General features: G+C 38.1%; 2 protein-coding genes and 1 pseudogene across 2 annotated transcripts in view; 1 reads left to right on the top strand and 2 right to left on the bottom strand.

The window, feature by feature from the left end:
* Positions 1-3,886, top strand: part of METTL24 (methyltransferase like 24) — a 184,184-nt gene extending 180,298 nt beyond the window's left edge. Inside the window, exon 5 of the mRNA XM_049771207.1 lies at positions 3,349-3,886. Coding sequence (XP_049627164.1) covers positions 3,349-3,663 — 315 coding nt within the window. The 3' untranslated portion in view covers positions 3,664-3,886. The remainder of the gene's footprint in view (positions 1-3,348) is intronic.
* A 9,413-nt stretch (positions 3,887-13,299) lies between these two features.
* On the bottom strand, positions 13,300-13,412 carry LOC126008014 (uncharacterized; annotated as a pseudogene).
* Positions 13,413-16,241: 2,829 nt separating this feature from the next.
* Positions 16,242-21,685, bottom strand: part of CDC40 (cell division cycle 40) — a 45,191-nt gene continuing 39,747 nt past the window's right edge. Inside the window, exons 13-15 of the mRNA XM_049771177.1 lie at positions 20,254-20,330; positions 18,564-18,708; positions 16,242-16,616 (exon numbers count right to left, since the gene is read on the bottom strand). Of these exons, the coding sequence (XP_049627134.1) occupies positions 16,439-16,616; positions 18,564-18,708; positions 20,254-20,330 (400 nt within the window). The 3' untranslated portion in view covers positions 16,242-16,438. The remainder of the gene's footprint in view (positions 16,617-18,563; positions 18,709-20,253; positions 20,331-21,685) is intronic.

Genomic DNA, 21,685 nt, shown 5'->3' with positions numbered 1-21,685 from the left:
GAAGTTTTAGGTTCAATCTGCCTGGAAATAGTTAATATAAATTGAAATGTCTTCACAAAGACAAGCCAGAATCCATGCGGTTTGGGAAGAATAGTTTGATGGGAGGGACCGCAGGGTCTCTCTCTCTCAGCAGACAAACCTGAGATGACAGCAGGGAGATCAAGACCATGGTGGGAGACTGAAGCAGCTTTGTGGATGACTTTGGAGGCAGTACTGGCTGTGTTTGATGGGAGAAACCACAGTCCCTCTCTCTGCAGACAAACCTGAGATGGGACAAGAGAGAGAGAGAGAACAAAGCTATTGTTGCAAGTCAGCCGCTGAAGAGGTTGACTGATGGAGAGATGGAGGATGAGGCCTTTCTCCTCCAGTTCGGACCACCCGTCTGTTACCCTGTTCAGTCGGCGGTTCTGAGGTGAATGTGGCGGGAAGAAAGCCAACAGGCAGTCAGGCTTCCGAAGAAAACAGCTCTTTATTCCGTGAAGAGGCCGAAGCCAAAAGGCCTAAGAATAGGCCACAGGGAAAAAAAGCCCCTCACCTTTCACAGACCTTTGCTTTTATGCCCCAGAATCAGGTACCACCCAATGGTGGGATCAGATACCACCCAATGGTGGGAGCAGAATCAGGTACCACCCTAGGGTGGGAGCAGAATGACAGGTCACCAATCAGGGTAGGGTCAGTAACATAATAATCCCATTAAAATGTTTACATACATAACAAGCTATTTTATTTTTTTTAAGTTTAGATACTATGATTTATACAAGGTTATTTATAATTAGGACTTCAGGTGTACAGTGTTTGCATTTCTAATTTCATCACCAGTAACTATGTATCTCCACCAGTGATCCCAGGTCCTCCCATGCTGACTCCTTGAGAAATACATTTTTAGGCATAATTATTGTAGTTTAGGTCCAATGCTTTCAATCATGTATGGTCTAGTGGTTTAGTTATGTACAGATACTAGGCCTCTAGGCCACAGGGGCCCCTGAGACCTTTGGACTTTGCCTCTATGTTACTTCCAGGCTTTCTCAGTTTTCAACTCTGAATAACATGTATATTAGTTCCAAGGAATAGTGCTTAATATTTCTAGCAGGTGTCCATTAATGATCTCTGCTTATTCCACGCTTTGTAGAGACATTTAGTCTCTAAAGGGTTTGTTTACACACTTACAATAAGCCTGTGTGGAGAGTTTTAGGCTAGTAGCTCAGTGTGAGGGAAAACAGATGTTCTTTCTTATGCCACTGGCAAATACATTAGGCTGTTTACCTTTTAAGCAGCTTGAGAGAATTATATCATGCAAGGGCAGGTTATAAGCCCTTTCTAGGATGAGGAATAAAAAGAATGCATTGATTATAAGGTGAAATTGATGCTGACCCTTCTAAGCAACTTATTAGAATTATGATTTTGCCTCCTAACACCCAGCTTTTGCTGTTTTCTCTGTTGGACAGTCTCTTCTTCCTTGGTATTCACCCCTGAAGTTGCTCTTCCTTTCTTCCAGAGACCAAACTATTCACTTCAGCTCTCCAGCTATTCCTTGGCAACAAAGAGTCATTTGTACCAAATCCTTGTCTACCTATAGGGAAGTTTTACTGAGACATGTATGGAGAAGCAGTTCTTTTTTTGAGGGAGGAGGGTTGGGCCACATCTACTCAGAGATTACTCCTGTCTTTGAGCACAGGAATCATATCAAGCATGAAGATTCTTGAGGGACCATATAAGATGCCAGGAAATCAAATCCACGGTAGGCTTGTGCCCTACCCATAGTACAGTACCCATCACTGTAGCCCAGAAAGCAATCCTTAAAGCTAAAAAGCACTCTGCAAATAAGGAATGGTGAACTTATTGGCCTTTAACTGTCACTTTGAGCAATTTATTTTCCAAACTAGGTGCCTTTTAGTTTTGTGCAGAGCACAGGGAGTTATCACTATGCAGAAGTTAAGAATGTGGGCTTTGTAGAGAGGCACAGTCAAATGTACTCTCCAACTGTGTGACTGGGCTGGACACTTTCTGATTGCATTTTCTAAACTTTAAAGAGGTAATTGAACAGAATTAGTCTTGCAGAATTGTTCAGACAATTAAATAAATATTGCAGGAAGAAGCATTTAGTACCAAGCCAGACACATTGAATTAATCAGCTTTCATTGCTTGATAGAGGAATTTGAAGTTCAGCTATTCTTTTTTTGTTTTGTTTTTTGGGTCACACCCAGCAGTGTTCAGGGGTTACTCCTGGCTCTATGCTCAGAAATCGCTCCTGGCAGCCTCAGGGGACCATATGGGATGCTGAGATTCGAACCACCAACCTTCTGCATGCAAGGCAAATGCCTTACCTCCATGCTATCTCTCCAGCCCCGAAGTTCAGCTATTCTAATGGCCTTTGTGCAGAGCCAGAAAAACAGAGGGATTTCTCATAATTTTATTGATCGCAAAATTTCTCATTGTACTCTTCTGTATTCCCTCTCACCTAAATGTGAGTGTATTCTTTAAGTCTGAAGAACTGGCTTGTCTTAGTACACTATGTTGGTATATTCTTTTTATTTTCTCTCCCTGAGGATCCCAAACCATGGGTAGTCAGGAATCCTTTACACAGGAGTACCATAAATTTGGTTCGAGATCTCTTGTTTTCCCTGTGGGATTTCTAAGTAACTATGCATCTTCCTCATCCTCCCACTCAGTTCCATCAAGACTTGGCTATCATGAATCCAAGTACAAGTTGATGGGGGAGAGGCTGTGGGCATAGAGCTCTGGGTTACACTTGTTTCTCATTTATATTCTTATTCCATATCTAAATCCTTCTTGAGCACTCATTCTCAGAAAGCTGGAAACCAAGTGTGACTTGTGTCTAGAATTTTTGTCTTTTGGAAGGGAGGCCTCTAAAGCATTGCTCCAGAGGCCTTGTGTCCTCACATGTGGTTCTTAGTTAACCAGGACAGCTTTTTAACACAGGATTCAGTGCTATGATGCTACTTGGGCCCTGGAAATTTGGGGATAACTCGTTAGTGCCTGGAGGACTCCAGAAAAGCTTTTATTGTTTCTCAGTAGACTGTATAATTCATGGAGTTGAACCCCCAGTTGAGCTCATGTCAGATAGATGATCTAACCTTTGTTTTATCTCCCAGCTGCCTACCTGACATTTTGTTCTTAGTATGTTATCTACCATTTAGTGTTAAGTGGGGATGGAATTTTTTGTCAGACATGGCCATTTGAAAAAGTTCTCTAACTAAAAAATTTATTTTTTAAATTCCACTTTCTTGAGAAGCAAGATACTCCTGAAACCAAGATGATATTTTTTTTCAAGATGGTATTCTTAACATTTACTGAATCTGCTAATCTTGTGTCATCATTTTCTGACAGATTGATGTTCTCAAAGCAGATCTGGAAAGTGCAGAATGGAAAGTTTTGGAAAATTTGATTCTGGAAGATGTCCTGGAACAGATTGGACAGCTCATCTTTGAAATCCATCTCCACTGGCCTGGGTTTGAGGTCAGTGGCAGTGACAGCAGTGTGGTGCGGTTCTGGTACAGCCTCCTCAAGGAGTTGGAACTAAAGGATTTTAGGCTGTTTTACAGCTACAAAGACTTATCTAAACCCCAGCTGTTCCTGAAGAAGGACATTTTCAATGCAAGCAGCTGTTACACTTTGAGCTGGGTAAATATGAGGTGGAGATAAGGCCTCATTAAACAGGACCTGTTCAATAACTGATTGCAGAATGCATTATGTCCACGACTGTGCTTTTATATTCTTATATTTACTTGTTCATCTCCCCTAGATCTCTCTAAAGGCAGGGATTGTGTTCTTTTATTTTTTGGTGGGCACACCGGTGACACTCAGGGTTACTCCTGGCTACGTGCTCAGAAATCGTTCCTGGCTTGGGGGACCATATGGGACGCTGGGGCGATAGAACCGAGGTCCGTCCTGAGTCAGCCACGTGCAAGGCAAACATCCTAAAGCTGTGCCATCGCTTGGGCCCTAGGGATTGTGTTCTTGACTGAAGTTACAGGCAGACTGGTGCTTATCATGTGGCTGGGGGAACCCTAAGCTCGGTTGTAAGGACACAGTTGCCTCCCAACAGTCTCCTTCTCCCTGGATCCAGACTCTACCTGGTGGTCTCTAACAGAGGATACTCCTCTGTCCTGCTTCCATTTAACTTGTGAAAAACATTTCCCATTCATGCTACTTTCTCCTAAAATCTTTTATTTGTTCCTAATATATTAATTCATCCACATTAAAATAAATCCTATATATTTTTCATTGTTACTGCATTGTGAGATCTTCATTTGTGGCTAATTATTGAACACAGGGACTTTTGTTAGACTTGAACTCAGTCAGCTCTAGTGAGTTTTATTTGGTTGGGGGGGGGTGGTGGATGATTGGGTCACACTCAGTGGTGCTCAGGGCTTACTCCTGGTTCTGTGCTCAGGGGTCACTTCTGGTAGATCTAGGGACCATATGTACTGCTGGGGAACCCAGACCCCTCTTACTGAATGTATTCCAGTTTTGTTCCCCCCACCCCCACTTTTTACATGGTCAAGAAGCTTCTTTCAGAGTCTTGTAGAATTCAATCATTCCTCTTCCTCTGCATAAACTCAGCTGTGACTGGGTACTCAGATACACCCAAAACTGTCACTGAGATTCAAAGAGGAGACTGTCAAGAACTTCAAGATTCTTTTCACACTTAGCCTTAAATCATTCTTTGTTCTTAGGAAAGAAACTACAAAGTAAAATTTGGATGTCTTTACTGTTACCTCTTCTGACTACGAACCCAATCTCTGAAAGGCAAAACCTGACTGTGCTGTCAAGTTCTAAAGAATTATTAAAAAAAAAACAAAACACTTAATTTCAAAGACTGAACTTTCACTACTCTCAGTTGGTATTCTGTATGAGATTGTGGGCTCAGGACCAGAGTCTCTCTCCCTCTGGAGATGATTACATAGTATTTTAGAAGTGTCAACCTTTATCCCTTAAAAAAATTAAACAGAAAATTCAGGGCCCTGATAATTCAAACAATAAATAGCATTCTATTTGCAGGATTACGCATTTCTCCTTATAAATTATTTAAAGTATAAATTTTCAGAGAAGTAGAATAACATTAAACTGAACTATTCTCTTATAAATTAACTACATTATCTGCTATTTTCACCTCTTGAGGAAGCAAGAAAACTATGTAAATCATTCAAGAGATTTTTAGGGAGAAATGAGAATATTGATTGATATTTGACTATTTTTTTTACCTTCCCTTGTAGAGTTCTGTTTACCAGATACTGTTTTTTGGTGTGTTTTTTTTTTTAATGATCTAAAACACCAAATCTCAAGGGAAAAAACGAAAATATTAGCTTTTTTTTTTTTAAAAATAAAGTAAATATAACATTCTGGCTCAATAGTGATATTTTTTTAAAATATAAAGGTTTTCTGTTAAAACCTCATTATACATTAGTGGAAGTCATTTAGGTGAGAGGACCAACTTGGCTAGATTTAAAAATGTGGTCCTCTGCTTTTAATAGCCATAGGTTACTTAAAAGCATAATATAGTTTATAATGTTTATTTACACTATTAGTTTACACAGTGCTACCTCTAAAAACAAAGTATTAGTCCACTTTCTGTTGGATTATGTCACATATTCTTGTTTATATTGTTATAAATAAAAATCATATGTTGACATATATACAAAAAGTATTTTTATACATCAAATCTTTTTATACATTTAAGTTTTAAGTGTATTAATCTGAGGTGTCAAGATTGATCAGTTTTTGAATATACCTACCATGGTTTTTAGTTCATAGGATTGAAGACATATAGCATTATTGTCTATATGTCAATAATAGACATATTTTTTGCAGGACAAGTTACCTCTTATTTTAGATTGATAGAGATTAGCTTCACATATTCATATCTGAAGCAAGAATGGGGTGTACTATTTATTTTTTTCAGACAAATTCAAACACACCCACCCACATCCACCCATAAAGCAGCCTGTTCAATAGTTATTTAAACTTATTATGCTTATTTCTAAGACTGTCTTCCATTTCTTCATGGAGAGTTTGAAATGTGTGATATATATTCTGACTGTTGCTATGGCTTTCCTGTCTCTAGAATTTATCATGCTTATTATGTAACCTAGAAGTTCTTAATCCTTGTGTAATCTCTGCTACAGGCTGGATTGTTCTTTGGTGGGGAAAGGAGACCTCAGTGGGCATTTAGGATGCTTAGCCATTTTCCTTGCTCTTTCCACTGGAAGCCAGCAGCACCTTTCCTGAACCCCAGGAACCATGGGCTCTGACTCCAGACTATCCCATGTCCCCTTGAGCCAAAGCTAACTTCCAGGGAGAATTAGATGGGAGGCAAGAGGGATGGCAGCCCTGGGATTTGGAAGACTTGCTTGTGAAGAACAGATACAACTGTCACCCCTGCCACAACCACCAGGACAGCAAGGTCAATGAAATACAAAATTACTTCAGTTGCGAGGCCACTGTTAATGTGATCTGACTACTTTGTATAAGCAAGTACAGATTATTTCTAATTCCTAATTATTCCAAAAACCACATCAAAAACACCTTTCTTTTGTTTTTGTTTGTGGGCCATACCATCTGTGCATAGGGCTTATTCCTGGCTCATTGCTCAGGGGCCACTCCTGACCATGTTCAGGGGACCATAACAGTGCTGGGGATTGAATCTGGGTCAGTGGCATGCAAGGCTTCAAGTACCTTATCCACTGTACCACCTTGCCAGCCATAAGAAGTGTCATTTTTTTCCAGACAAATGAGGAAATACTGAAAGGGATAAATTGCTTGCCTCGATTTTTTCACCTGTAGGTGGTAGAGGACTAAGTAGTAACTCAAGCTGTCAGAACCCAAGATCCATGCTAGTGGCCCCAAGTCCTGCTAAGTGACCTCTAACCACAGAAGATGCCCATTTAGAGGACCTATTTTTGCCTTCCTGTTGAAAAATTGGTGGTGGTGGTGGTGGTATGGGGAGGTCAGAGAAACTACAGACTTGTATGTTTGCAACTTATTTTGTTGCATTCTTATAGGTCTTATAAGATAGGTCTGACTAACAATGTACTTATTTTTTTAAATCCCTGCCAAATGGCAGCTTACTGGAGCAATAGGAAGATTTTGCAACTTCTCTGTCAATATGCTCTGGATGCCAGGAAAGCTCTTGCAAGTTCTGGAAGCAACTCTTGGCTCTAGCGCAACCTGGAAGTTGGCACTTCCCTGTTGTGTTTGAGGAAGGACACTAACACTGAGAATTTGCAGTGTGAGGATCCTTTGTTTAAGATAGTCTTTGGCCTGCAGATAAATAAACTCAGATGTACATAATAGTGACATACATCTCTTAATGATCTCCTGACACAGCAATCTTCAAAAATGATTCTGAAAATACAAAGTTATAAGAATCCTCATATAGGTGTTAAAAAGTCACTGCTTTTTTTGTAGGTGAAAGATGGCACTTAAGTTGCCTTTTAGTACAATTTTGTTTTGCTTCTTGAGATGAAAGTCAAAGAAAAACAAATTACCCTTTCACTTTCTTTTCTTTTTTTTTCTTCTTCTTGTTTTTGGTTCACTCCCAATAGCTCTCTGGGGTTTCTCCTGGCTCTGCACTCAGAAATCACTCCTGGAAGGCACAGTGGACCATTAGGGATGCTGGGAATCAAACTGGTGTCTGTCCTGTCCTGTGTTGTTCAAATGCAAGGCAAACGTCCTACAGCTGTGCTATCACTCAGGCCCCAACCCTTTCACTTTCTTAGCAATTGTATTTAATTCAGTTGCAATAGGTTCTCATATAAATGTTTGTAATTCTTTGACATGTTCAGAAAAAGAACACCAAAGTAAATAGACTTTTATTAGAATTGACAGAAGGTTCACTAATATTTACATCAGGAATGAAAGCAAGTTCAAGATTTATAATGTTTAGTTCAAATCAGTTTTTCATGTAAGCATTTCTGCCTTAGATAGAAGATTCTATTGTGAGTATAGGCACTGCAAGATTTGCAGTTCCTAAGTATTACATTTTTAGATTTTGTAAAGCTAACACCAGGAAACCTGCTTCATCATCATATTTTGCCTAATTAAAAATAAAGACCGCATTTGAAAAGATCATTATACTTGACAATACAATAGGTTCTCCAAGTTCAATTAATGTAAGTGTTCACTTGCTATGGCGATAAATGTGTTTGCCTTTTAAGCAATAACGTAATTCTTTCTGTACTAGCCAACTGTTTCATCTTTTTGAATTTAACCTTGTGTCTTCCTTTTGGATGCTTAGACTTACCACCTGAAATTATTATACAAAGATATGAATCACATCCAAAAAGACAATGTATTTTAGTGTGCCCAAGTTTGGAAATTAATGAACTTTTTCAAATAATTTTATTATATTTCTATTTAAATCAGGGGAAAGAAGTCTGAAGGTTAAGGAGCTTACCTTGCATCTGATCAACTCAGTTTGATCCCTTGCACCCAAGCACTGCAGGCCTTGAGCCAAAATTTTTAGGCCAAATTCTTAGGCCCTCACACTGAACGGCAGGCCTAGTTTAACCAGCATCAACTAGGAGTGACTCTGAGGCCTAGAACACCACTTGGGAGTCCTCCACAAAACAACCGCAATAACAATAAATTGAATCAAGAAAGCTTAATGTTGGGCCAGAGAGATAGCATGGAGGTAGGACGGTGGTTGAGTCCCGGCATCTCATATGGTCCCCCGAGCCTGCTAGGAGTGATTTCTGAGCATGGAGCCAGGAGTAACCCCTGAGCGCTGCCGAGTGTGACCCAAAAACAAAAACAAAAACAAAACGGAAAAAAGGAAGCTTAATGTTGTTTGAGTTTATCCTTATACTATATAGAAAAATACTAGCTTGTAAGATCCAGTCAAACTAATCCTTTGAAAATAATTCATGATTTTCTTTTTCTTTGTTTATCAAATCACTGTGGAATACAGTTTAAAAAGTTGATGAGGTGTTTTATACAATGTTCCAACCAACACCCATCCCTTTACTAGTATTCATTTTCAGCCACCAAAGTCCCAATTTCCCTACTGTTCCTCCCCACCCTCACTATGTCAGACACTTTTCCAATCTTCCCCCCACCCTCATCTCCCCAGCTCACTTTTCCTTTTAGGCACCATGGTTTGTTCAATTTTGAATTCTTTTTTTCGTTTTGTTTTTGGGTCATACCCAGCAGTGCTCAGGGGTTACTCCTGGCTCTATGCTCAGAAATTGCTCCTGGAAGGCTCAGGGGACCATATGGGATGCCGGGGTTCGAACCACTGTCCTTCTGCATACAAGGCATATGCCCTACCTCTATGCTATCTCTTCAGCCCCTCAAGTTCGAATTCTAATCTAGACTGTTTGAATAGAGAAGTTAAGTATACATGAAAATATGGGTATGTAGTTGAGGGTTCCTTTCAACTCTTCTTTCTCCCAAAGGAAGAGATAAACTTAATGCAATAGCCAGGCAGGATTCTGCCCCAGCACTCCAGTTCAAACTTCTAATCTAATTGTCCAGCATTATTAGCTACTAGCTATTTTCAATACTACCTCTGATTGATAGATATGATAAACAAGGTCTAGGTAAGTTGGAACATGATACAGCATATCACTATTCTACCCAATAAAATATTTCCCATCAAATACTGTTTCTTCAGAATCACTCTATTTAAGGCAGCCTGCTATGTCTTCACACTCCATGTATTTAATGCAGTGTTTCTCAACTGGGGCCCATATAGTCACCCCATGGATATCTGATGCTCCAGAGGGAACTCGGGTGAAAAAAGTGTAAGTGGGGAGAGGAGTCACAGCATGAAACAAGGCAATTAACCAGTAGGATGAGATGTGAGGCACAGAAGGTAACAAGGTTAGAAGAGGTCAAGGTGGGAAAATACTTCAGAAATGCTGCTGTGTTAAAGTCCCTGTGGTATAATGGGGTCTATTCAATGACTGAGCTTGGTGAGGAGACTGTGTGTGGAGCCTGCTAGGTAACAGACTCAAAAAACTCATATTTGTTGAATGAAATATGAAATGAAAAAATTCATATTTGTTGATATGAAAGGAAAGGTATTTTATGTAGAATTTTCCAGTGAAAATATTTAGTTATTTGTTACTGAAATTCTTAACTGGCATTTAAAAGATCTTGGGAATTTACATGTCTTTTGTTGGCATGGTTGCTCTTTTGCATGCTTGGGATAATCCTTTATTATTATTATTATTATTATTATTATTATTATTGTTATTATTATTTTTTAGGGCTATCCCTGGAAGAATCCCTGCAAGTGACATTGGAAGCCCAATGTCATTCTTGACAATGCTTAGGCAGGTAGCAGTGTTTAGGAAAGTTTTGTGCCCAGGACCAGATGTGTGTGGGTATTTGGTGCTGACAATCAAACTCAAAAATTTGCACATGCCAGGTTTGTGCCTTTTCTCCCAAGAACTACCAGGTAATTCTTATTCTTTAACAAATGGTACTAACCTGATGATTTTCCTTGACCTTGTTGTGTCTTGAAAACTACATAAATTTGGATTTATTCAATTGGATGCTCAATTATTAGGTTTTCTAGGATATTGACTCAGTCTTCCTTATTAGGTCAGACCCTCATTCTGTGGTTAAGGGTTCATTTCCAACAGTGCTCAAGGGAGCATGTTGCAGCAGGAATCAAAACCAGGCCTTCTAAAAAGATTGTGCTCAACCTGTGGAACTCTCACCAGCCCCTTATTGGTCTCCTATTGGTACCAAAGCACAGTTTATAGTCAGCATATTAAATCACAAACATGGAGACTATATTTCTGTTAATGAGGGAAATAAGGTCCGATATTAGACTATTTCTGCTAAGGATAGACTGGTATTTTTGCAAAAATGACAAGATGAGAGAATGTATCATGTTATTGAGACTGTATGATTCAAATAATAGATTGAAGAAAGTTAATGTGGCTCAACTTTAACAGGCCACAGGACTGCTTTATCTACAGGTTACTGTTTTTCTTTAAATTGTTGTGGGGGCTATACACTGTGGTGCTGGGATTGAGCCCAGTGGCTCTAGCATGCAAGACTTAGTTTGCCATCTGAGCTACGCCCACTGGCATCTCAGTTGCTTTTTAGTAAAGGATCAAACAAACATGATCTAAGCAGCTGAATGTACTCTTAAATCATGTAACACAGAGAAAGCAAGATGAAAGCTAGACAAGAAATTGACAGCGTAAGAAAGATACCATTAAAGTGGTGTTTTATAGAGACATGAGAGTAAGATAAAAGGATTGTGATACTGCTGCAACATAAGCAAGCCACTTATGTTTGTATCTTTGTCTAAAACACAAGTTTCTAATATTTCTTTTAGCTTGAAAAATCTCATCATTCTTGAATTTTTGTGTACAAAAAGACTTAAGTAGAAGGGTATTTTAATTTGTGAGCTATAAGCAGAAATCTAGGGGTAAATTCAGAAGAGTCAGTGAAGTGCTGCTTATTCAGAAGAAAAAAACCCATTTAAAAAATGAACTCAGGGGCCAGAGATATAGCACAGTGGCAGACATTTGCCTTGCATGCAGCCAACCCAGGACGGGTGGAGGTTCGAATCCAGGCATCCCATATGGTCCCCCGAGCCAGCCAGGAGCGATTTCTGAGCGGAGAGCCAGGAGTAACCCCTGAGCACCACTGAGTGTGGCCCAAAACAAAACAAACAGATGAATGTATCACTGCAGCTTTCCAGTCAATAAATTCTTATTGGAATAAGAGCTTTCTTTTGTGGGGGCATAGAAGGGAGAAGAGAACAGAATTAAACTCAACATGGTTTTAAAAAGCATTGCATTTCATGTTATACATCTTCAAGACTGTCCTGATACTGTCAGTATCTACAGATACTAGATTTACATACTAATAATGGTGATTCTACAGTTTGTCTATGTATACACGTACGCACAGAGTTATTACCATTGTCACTGAAAAAAAATCTCTTTTAAGTTTGCGACTTGAGGTTCAGGTAAAATTGCAGTGCTTTCACTGGAAACGTTAGTTTTTAGTTTGTCTTATTTTGGTCACACATTTTGGTGCTTGGGTCGACTTCTTATTCTGTATTTAGGGATCATTCCTGGTGGGGCCCAGGGGATCATATGGGTGGTTGTGGATCAAACCCGAGTCACCTGCATAAAAGGTAAACACTCTTCTTGCTATACACCCATTTGGTCGCTTGTTTTGGTGATTCTTAATTATTTGTACAGCCATGGCAGCTGTACACATAATGCCATTAACTTCCAAATAAAAAAATGAAAACATTTACATCAAAAATGCATATACATAGTATCTATTTGGTTAAAATTTTGAGTTTACATACATGCAGTTTCTGAACTAGAGAAAAATCTCAAGACTCCATTGGAACTGGTGGTCTGGCTCAACGGTAGAGCAAATGCATCCTGTCTGCCACTCTGGTGGCCATCCCCAGGACCATCCCCAGAAACAAAATGGCTGAAGAGATGGGGCAAATGTTAAGGCAGTTGCCAAGAATGTGGCTGTGGCTGGTATCTGGTGTGAATCCCAGCACTGCAAATATTTGCCCGAGCATTGCTAGCATGATTCCTGAGCAGAGTCAGGAAAGGACCTTGAAGCACTGTGTGGCCTCCAAACCCCCAAAAAGCTAAATAATAGAAGACTCAACTGTTGCTCTTTTTTATTTTATTTGGTTTTTGGGTCACATGTGGCAACACTCGGTTTGTTATTCTTGGCTCTGTGCTCAGAAATCGCTCCGGGCAGGCTCGGGGGACCATATGGGATGCCAGGATTCGAACCACCATTTGTCCTGGGTCAGCTGCATGCAAGGCAAACACCCTACAATTGTGTTATCTCTCAGCTGATAGAGTGGGGTACTGTTCCTCATTTTTACTTATTTTTTGGTTTTTGGGCCACACCTGGTGATGCTCAGGGGTTATTTCTGGATATGCGCTCTGAAATCACTCCTGGTTTTGAGGAACCATATGGGACGCTGGGGGATTGAACCCAGATCCGTCCTGGGTCAGCTGTGTGGAAGGCAAACACCCTACCACTGCGCTATTGCTCTGACTCCAATGTTCCTCTTTCTAATGAGCTTATTATCTGAGGGTTTCTGCTGAAAGTGCCAATTTTGATACTGGACTGAGTTGGGTGTAATTCTACCTTCTTAAAAAGTTTTCCAGCGAGGACCACACAGTGGTTAAGGTGCTTACGATGCCTAACCCTAGTTCCTTGGCCTTTGTGAGCACTGCTTGAGACCCACATATAAAAAACAAGAGCAGACAAAGCTTCTCAGTGGGTATGCATACATGTATTATATACTCAGTATTTTATTTTATTTTTTGTTCCCCCATTCACAATACAGACCAGGCAAAGAGCCTGGGGAGCATTTACTGTATCTCCTCTTTCTATACAGTGTAAAGAACACAGCCTGTGGTAAGCATTGGGAGGCCTTTTCGTTTTTTTTAATTTAATATATATATATATATATATACACCCCTCACCAGTGCAACATTCCCATCACCAATATCCCAAGTGTCCTTCTCCACCCTACACTGGCCTGTACTCTAGACAGGCTTTCTAACTAAAATACTCAATTCTAAAATACTCAGAATATTTGCATCTCCTGTTGCTTATTTACCCAATAATCAAACATTTGAAAGCATGACAGCATCTTTTTTTCCATTGGATCGTCTCTTCTCAGGTCAGTTCCTTAGAACTTGCCTGCTTTATAATTTATTTCATCAATTATTATTTGATTCACTCTTAAAGAACCTATGCCAATTAAAGCTGGATGCACTGACTGTTCAAAATTTTCAAACTGTGAAACATTTGCAATGATGAGCAATGCTCCCTGGGTCTCTGCTCAAGGTAGCTGGGCCTGGATACCACTTTACACTTTATTTCCCACATCTGATTTCATCTGACCTCTCCAACTCACTTGTACCTTCTAATGAACTGAATTCTGGATCTCTGGGAGCAAAAGCCATCGACAGGTGCCTCATTCCACATTGAGTAATATTGTTTGGTGGCAGCCTGTTCCCAGAGCCAAAGCTTTGATATGTCAGTGCTATCTTCCAGGGTATAAAAATCACTAAGGTACCCTCACCCCACAAAGCATCCTTGCAAAATCACCCCGTTTGCCTACTTAGAAAAGTGTCTTTTCTTTATGTTCTATCTCATGTTGAAACTTGGCTCTTAACAGGATAAAATATTTCCAGCTGGTGCTTCAGAATTTAAATATTCATTAGATCAAACATCGCAGTAAAAAAAAAAAAAAACCTTTAATTCTAACTTTTAAGAAGGAATTTTGTCGTGGGTGTGACACGATGACTGCAGCAAGGAAAATAAGCCAAAAGACAACCATCATACAGATTTGGCTTTAAGATTCTATGCTGCAAAAGAACCCCAGTCAATAGAATGCTCTAAATTGGGTACAATCAAGACTCTGCACACTACCAAATAGTTAAACTTGCAAAAGTGTTTGCTCTGTTAGCCCTGCCTATATTCTATTATTTAATGGGAATAAGCCTATTAATATATTATACCCCAAAGTATCATTTATTCCCATAAAATCAAACCCATTAAAATATCTGAAAACCCTTTAATCTGGTGTTCCAAGAGAATAGATTTTAAAAAAGGAGATTACACAAAAATTCTGATAACACTTTCTACAAAAAATGGTTTATTTAAAAATACGATTTTTTAAAAAAAGTTTTATATACAGTTAGAAACATTCAAAAACATGATAAAATAAACCGAAATTAAGTAATTATGATTTTAATGTACACAATACTGATGCTGAACAAGATCGTTCCAATGGATGAATTTTTTTCCCACTACACTTTAGTAATTCACATGTTAGGATCAGTGATTGGGATTAAAGAAACGATTCTTTAAAGAAGAAATTCTTTCCTTCTCCTGGGATGGCAGCCACTCGTTTGCAACAGAGACAGAAATGACAGCAGTTAGGCAGAAGACTCCGATTTCACAGAATATTTTTGTGTCCAACATTACATTTCTATTGCTTTTTCTTTTTTCCTAATACACTTCTTCGGAATTCTTTTTCTCAGTAGCAATTGAGCGTGGTCTTCTAGAAAGGCCATTTTGGAGGTATTTTTAATTTTTCCAACGAAGTTCTCAGGATCTGCTAAAACTAGTCTAGGGTTCAGAGCTAATACCCTGAGGATGTCAACACTCAACATGATTTTGGCCCCTAAATCAGCAGTACTCTGAGTAGCCATGAATCCATCTTTTGGGTGTGGTACAAAATATGTTAAACCACATGCTAACATCAAATATAGATTTGTAATAAAAAAAGGAGATCTAGTTTATCAAACTCAAGTGCTACTTGTTCACAATGTTCAAAAAGCTAGTTGAATTTCACAATTGAAAATCTGAAGGTTTTTTTTCCACTTTCCAAACTAGTCACTGCTTAACTGTGAGTTGTTTGGAATCTGTGGGGAAACTCCTGCCACTTTCCTGACCTGTTATTTTACTTAAGATTTGGAAAGTTAACATTTTTCTTAAAAAAAAAAAAACGAAAAAAAAAACAAAAACAAAAACAAAAACAAAACCCAATGTGGACTATATTTACAAATCAAACAGAATAATTCTCCAATGAAATATACAACTTCAAAAATGATATTTTGGATTCTGCCCTCATAATCATCTCCTATGAGGAGTATTTCAGTAGTAACATCTGTGAAGCAATGACCTAGGAGATGCTAATTTCTTAAAAGTGTAGCCAGGTCCTTCCTGACAGTAAATAAATTCAAAGTCTTGGCTCATTCTTGAGTTCCAGCTTCAAAAATACTGTAAATCTCTGGTTAAATATATATATAATCCTATCTACACTGATTAAGAAAGTCAAGGAAAGAACTTTGATTTTTATTTTACAGTGTTTAATTAAAGGAATGTTGCAATCAAAATAGATTTCTGGCTTACAACTAAAAATATATAATAGGTCATGAGGAAATGTGGAATCAAAGTTAGAATTTGATCCACTGAAAATAGTGGTAAGAGTGATTGTGGGTTGTTTACTCCTTTCAGATTCATATTAAATTATAAAGGTCTTGTCCCTTACTGTCCTTATTGCTGAAGAGGTTAAGAATACAGTATACCTTTCTGATTTATGTCACATCTTTTACAATGGCACATCCACTAGAAATTCTTTCCAGATTCAAGAGATCCTTATAGTACATCGAAGGGATAACACAGAATAAGACTAAATTACCTCTCAAAAACACAAAGTCAAGGTAGTTCTTGGTATAAATAATGTCATAAAGAAACGAAGTGGCCAAAGAAATTATGAACCAAATTTAAAAAGTTTTTCTGTTTCTTAAAATAACAGTTCAACTTCATAAGGCCATGTAAGGAAATCATAATCTGTAAATCAGGTTGTCATCCAACACATTTACAAATTAAATATAAATATTTTGTTGGATCAAAAATGATCCTAGATATTGTATTTACCTCGTTAATCCCACAATTTAATGAGACCATCCCAACCACATGTTATGACTTTAGATGTTTCATGAGGATGCCACACAGCACCTATACACACTTTATCATGAGCTTTAAACCGGCTGTAGAGTTTCGTGGTCTTCCAGTCCCAGATGTTTAATTTTCCATTTCCATCTCCTGAAATTACATAGCTACAATGGGGAAAAAAAAAAAAGAAGAAATTTCAATTATTCAAGCACCTTCAGTTGCCAAAGCAGGTGAACAACAGAGACTTTATATTTTTAACCATAACCAAAACAAACAAAAAAAATCAAAGCAAGCTTATAATGTTTAATGAGAACAGAGCAAATAAGGTTGGTAATTTACATTTCTACAAAAAACACCTCTTTATTGAGTTACCAATCTAAGAGTAAAACATTTTAGGACCAGAGTATTGCAGGTAAGGCACTTGCAGGGAACTTAAGTTCAATCCCCAGTATTCTATATCACTCCTCACCAGGAGTGATCCTTGACCACAAAGCTGCGTATGGCCCCCAAACAAAATCTTTTTTATTTATTTATTTATTTATTTTATTTTTGGGCCACACCTGGCCCTGGCTCAGCACTTAGAACTCACTGATAGGCTCAGTAGACCATAGGATGCCCAGGAACAAACCCAGGTCTGCTGTGTGCAAGGCAAACACCCTATCTGCTGTGCTATTGCTCCAACCCCACAAAATTACTTTTAAGTTGGAAAACTCAAAGATTCAGGGGCCACTGATCTCAATGAGAATATCACATTCTATCTCTAGACCAAGAAAAGGTAGTATTTTTTCTGCCAAGGGTACTTAAAACACCATCAGAAGCCAGGCAGCTCAGATATGGGCAACAGAACAGGGTAACTAGGGTCAGACTTTATTTTGCTGGCCTTCTATGGTGTGTGGGCCAGGCACTGACCACCTCTGCTTTAGACAATCAGAAACTTCAGGACCAATTTTACATAGAACTAGCAAACCTGATTAGAAAAATCTATTGTAGTAGATGCTGCGAACTTCCTAAATTTAAGGAGAGTAAATTTCTAATATCTTTTGTTGTTTTGTTTTGTTTTGGGGCCACACCTGGCAACACTTGGGTTACTCCTGGTTCTGTGCTCAGAAATTGCTCCTGGCCGGCTTGGGGGACCATATGGGATGCCTATATCTTTTGACTATATTTAAGACTGACCAGCAATAAGATGAGTGAGTGTAAGGCTCAATTACACACAAGGTTACAGGGATTTCTGAACTACTTATAACATAAGTATTTTAGGTAAGCATAAGAAATGAATCTAAAGTTTCATTCATTTTTGTGCATGAAAAACTGCAGAGAGCAAAAGTATACATCCTGTTTTTCCCTTAAAGAGAACACACACCCTATTTTTTCTCCTTTAACAGAGCACTTATCCTGTTGTTTTTTTTTCTTTTTCCCTTTTCCTGTTTTCCTCCTAACGTGATTGGCAGAGATACTTTATAACTATACTTTCCCACCTAAAATAAAGGGCCATCAGAGTTACCCCCTCCCCCCACAGCAGCTCCTGGATCATTTTGAATCTGTAAGCTATCTACTTGCCTGGGATCTGTCTTCACCAGCCTCATCTACAACTTTAAAGACTCTAATTGTGCGCATGAGTGTGACCTAGAAATGTTCAGATGCTAAGTTTAAGGTGTAGCCCCCAAAAGCTATAATGAAGTTATTAACCTAACACGGCAAAACAGAATTAAAACTCTTTTAAGCACAGAAACTACTGGTAGTGGTTGTTCTAATCTTATTTGGGAAAGCAGAGACACTAAGGCACTGCCTATACAAACCAGAATTTAATATATAGTTAAAGGATAACAGACCAGGCAATATAATGAAATGGGTTGAAGATGTAAAAAAAAAAAAAAAAAAAAAAAACAAACAAAAAAAAAACAACAAAAAACAAAACCAAAAAACCAACAACCAAAAAACCCCCATGAAATGTAGTGCTCATGACTCGTTCTTGCTTCTGTTTCTGGCACTCTCTGACAACCTGAACAGATCTCATGTAACTATGTGAAGGTGATTTATAAGTTGTTACTTAATGCATAACAGTAGTTTATATAATCAGAGCTAAATACACTAATAGATGAGAAACTTACCTCATGTCTGGGGAAAAGTCCACTTGACAAGCATAACCTGCAACCATGTGGCCCTTAAAAATTTTTTTCTTATTCAATCTAAATCTGTTCTGTGCTCCAAAAATTAATATTTGATTGTCCATTGATTGGCATGCCAGCCATTTCCCTGAAATTGAATGAGACTATTTTAAAGGAAAGACAAAAAAGAGATCTTTTATTTTAAGTGCTTAATCATTAATATTTTCTGTTCCCCATTATATAACAAAATAATGAATTTAACATAATACTTGTTAGTAAGAGAGTTATGCTTTAAAATAATGGACTTGCTCAAACAATGCTACATTATTGAACACTTTCCACATTAAGCACTTTTTTGGGACTAAATAAGGATGTACAGAAATTCTGAGTTTAGCATTAATATAACTTAAGTAAAAATTTTATGAAATAAAATGAATTGTAATAACAACAAAAGTAGCAAGAAAAGAATCATGTGGATAAAAAACAATTATAGAAAAAGGAAGGAGTAACTTGAGGTGAAAGAAACTAAGATTATTAAATAAAAGTAAAAAAATTGACTTAAAATATTCATAGTAGGGGGGTGATAGCACAGTGGTAGGGCCTTTGCTTTGGATGCAGCTGACCCAGAACAGATCTGGGTTTGATCCTGGTGTCCCATATGGTCTCCCAAGCCCCAAGCGATTTCTGAGTGACCCCTGAGCATTACCAGGTGTGGCCCCAAAACAAAACAAAACAAAATCATAGCAAGGGTGAAGGCCAAGATGCATTGAAGACTCTAAAACCCTGAAACTATGGTATCTTCTTGCATCCTGTATATACTTGTATACATTAAACAGTGTTCACAGTTTAAGTGGGTAAATAGCCTTGCTCAAAATGAGCCTAAAAGCTATAATGGATGGTAAATATACCACTCAGGGATAGAAAGCTCAAAGCTTACTATGCAGAAGGCCTGGGTTCAACCTCTAGCACTGAACTGGGAGTGCTGAGAGAAACCAAAAGAAAATAAAACCCCCAAAACTAGAATCTACAACACATGAACTATAGAGGGTGTCAGAAAATATAGAAACAATTATTAGAGCAACTTTTTCCTAAAAATCATATAGCACCTGACAAAAGATCACTAATTTTTCCATAGACGTTCCAAAGGAAGAACCAAACTATTTACTCTCCTCTCCTCTACATTCACAGAAGCTATGAGGTAACACTGTTGTGGCACAAGCATCAAATCCTCCCCCTACATACCCTCATTAAAAGCTATAATCAATCATTTCAGTATACAGTCAGTATTCACTCTAAGACAAATTACCGAATATGTAAGAAGTAATAGCTTGTTGTGTAGAAACCACATTACATAGATTTATCTTTTTATTTTCATAAGAACTTTTTAAATAGTAAATTGCTAAGGTGTTTTCATTATGGGGAAATCAGACTAACATTTTCTGTCCCTGAAAGAAAAGAACTCATGATAAATCCATTAAAAGAACGGCTGGCTATGATTATGCTGGAAGAATTATTAGAAGAAAAACCCTACTTCCCCCACGAAGATGCTTAATCAATGTTAGTTACAAATCACTGTTTCTTTTATGCTTATTTGACAACCTTCCCTTGGGAGAGAAGGGCCAATGTTCTTTTAAATACAGAAATCAAACTGTGTCTTAGAGGCACATTTACAAATGCCTATCTACTAACTCACCATTTGGAGATAAAGTCACTGCAGGCATAGAGTGCATACTGGGTTCTGCTATATATTTAAAATCCACAGGGATGTCCCTAAAAATTAAAAATAGTACAGCAGAATAAGTAAGTTTAAAAATGTCCCCTTAGAAGACCATTTCTAAAACAAAGGAAGGCCGTCCTGAAATGATATATTTAAGACCTTTAGTGAAATTGACTGAAAGAAAGTCACAGAACGACACTGCTATTCTAAATCACCAACTTCACAACTGACTTTCTATGATAATTATAAGTTTTGCACTTTTCATCTTAATGCTCTATTTAAATTTTAGACTTTGGCTTTTTTATGGAAGAAGAAATTCTGTTACTAACAGTTGCTTAATAATCAACTAACTCCTCTAAAAATGACCCTTAGTAGGTTGAAGAATACCATCTCTGGTTATCCTATGGGGAAGTGTTTTGCCTTTACCAGCCAATCAGTCTTTTTTTTTTTTTTTTTTGTCCCCACCCCGCCAATCAGTCTTAATTGGCTCTTTTGCCAATTTTTTTGAGAATGCAAAAGAGCCCTCAGCAGTGTTAGTTTTTCACAGGTAAAGATGAACAGAATTTGCAAGCAGGTCCATCTAGATAGAACCTGAGATTTCTGGATGGGTAAAGGAGATTAAGTGCTAGATACTGCACAGCTGCTTCTGCTTCCTCCCCCCTCCCCCTTTCTTCAGAAAGTGCTTAAGGTTTATTTCTGGTAATGCTTAAGGAACAAACATATGGAGTTCAGGGGACAGAATCATATAGGATGTTGGCCAAATGTAAGGCAAGTGCCCTACTTCCTGTACTTTCCCTTTTCAGCCTTATGGACAGCTTCTATTTTCAGTTTATAAATAATATGTTCCAAAAGTGGAAAAGCAGGAGAAAGCCATTAAGAAAAATCCCAAGAAAGGGTAAGAGGGTAAGAGAAAAAACCATCCCAACCTAGTTGCCTAAATTCATCATTGGAAGCCCTAAACAACTATTCATCTTGACTATTCTCAATAATGAAGTCACTTTAGTAATGGGAAAGGTGCAGTTACATACACTGCACGCTTAAAGCTTCAATGTTTCCACCACCCCAAACCAGTTTACCTTAGTAACAGTAATGCTAAAACACACTTTCTTAGTAATTCAGTTCTAGTTGCTTTTCACAAGAACAAATGTTTTTAACACATGAATATGTAATAAATGCAATCTAATGAGTAACACAGACTATAAAATAGCAATTTCAATTTCAAATTCTGGTACATGCGCTAGTACTTATTAACTGAAAAATAATGATTTGCCTTTAGTAAGGATTTTCTCTATCATTGTATCCATCAGAAAAAAATGGTCAGAATCTTGGCTGGACAAAAAGATTCAAGTACAACTTAAGAACAGTACCCAATTATTTGATAAATATTCAAACTTTACCACTGCTAAGG

The sequence above is a fragment of the Suncus etruscus genome, chromosome 4 (assembly GCF_024139225.1).
Source record: "Suncus etruscus isolate mSunEtr1 chromosome 4, mSunEtr1.pri.cur, whole genome shotgun sequence".
Taxonomy (NCBI): Eukaryota; Metazoa; Chordata; class Mammalia; order Eulipotyphla; family Soricidae; genus Suncus; species Suncus etruscus.
Note: the sequence above shows the minus strand (reverse complement) of the source record. Positions and strands in the feature narration are given on the sequence as shown.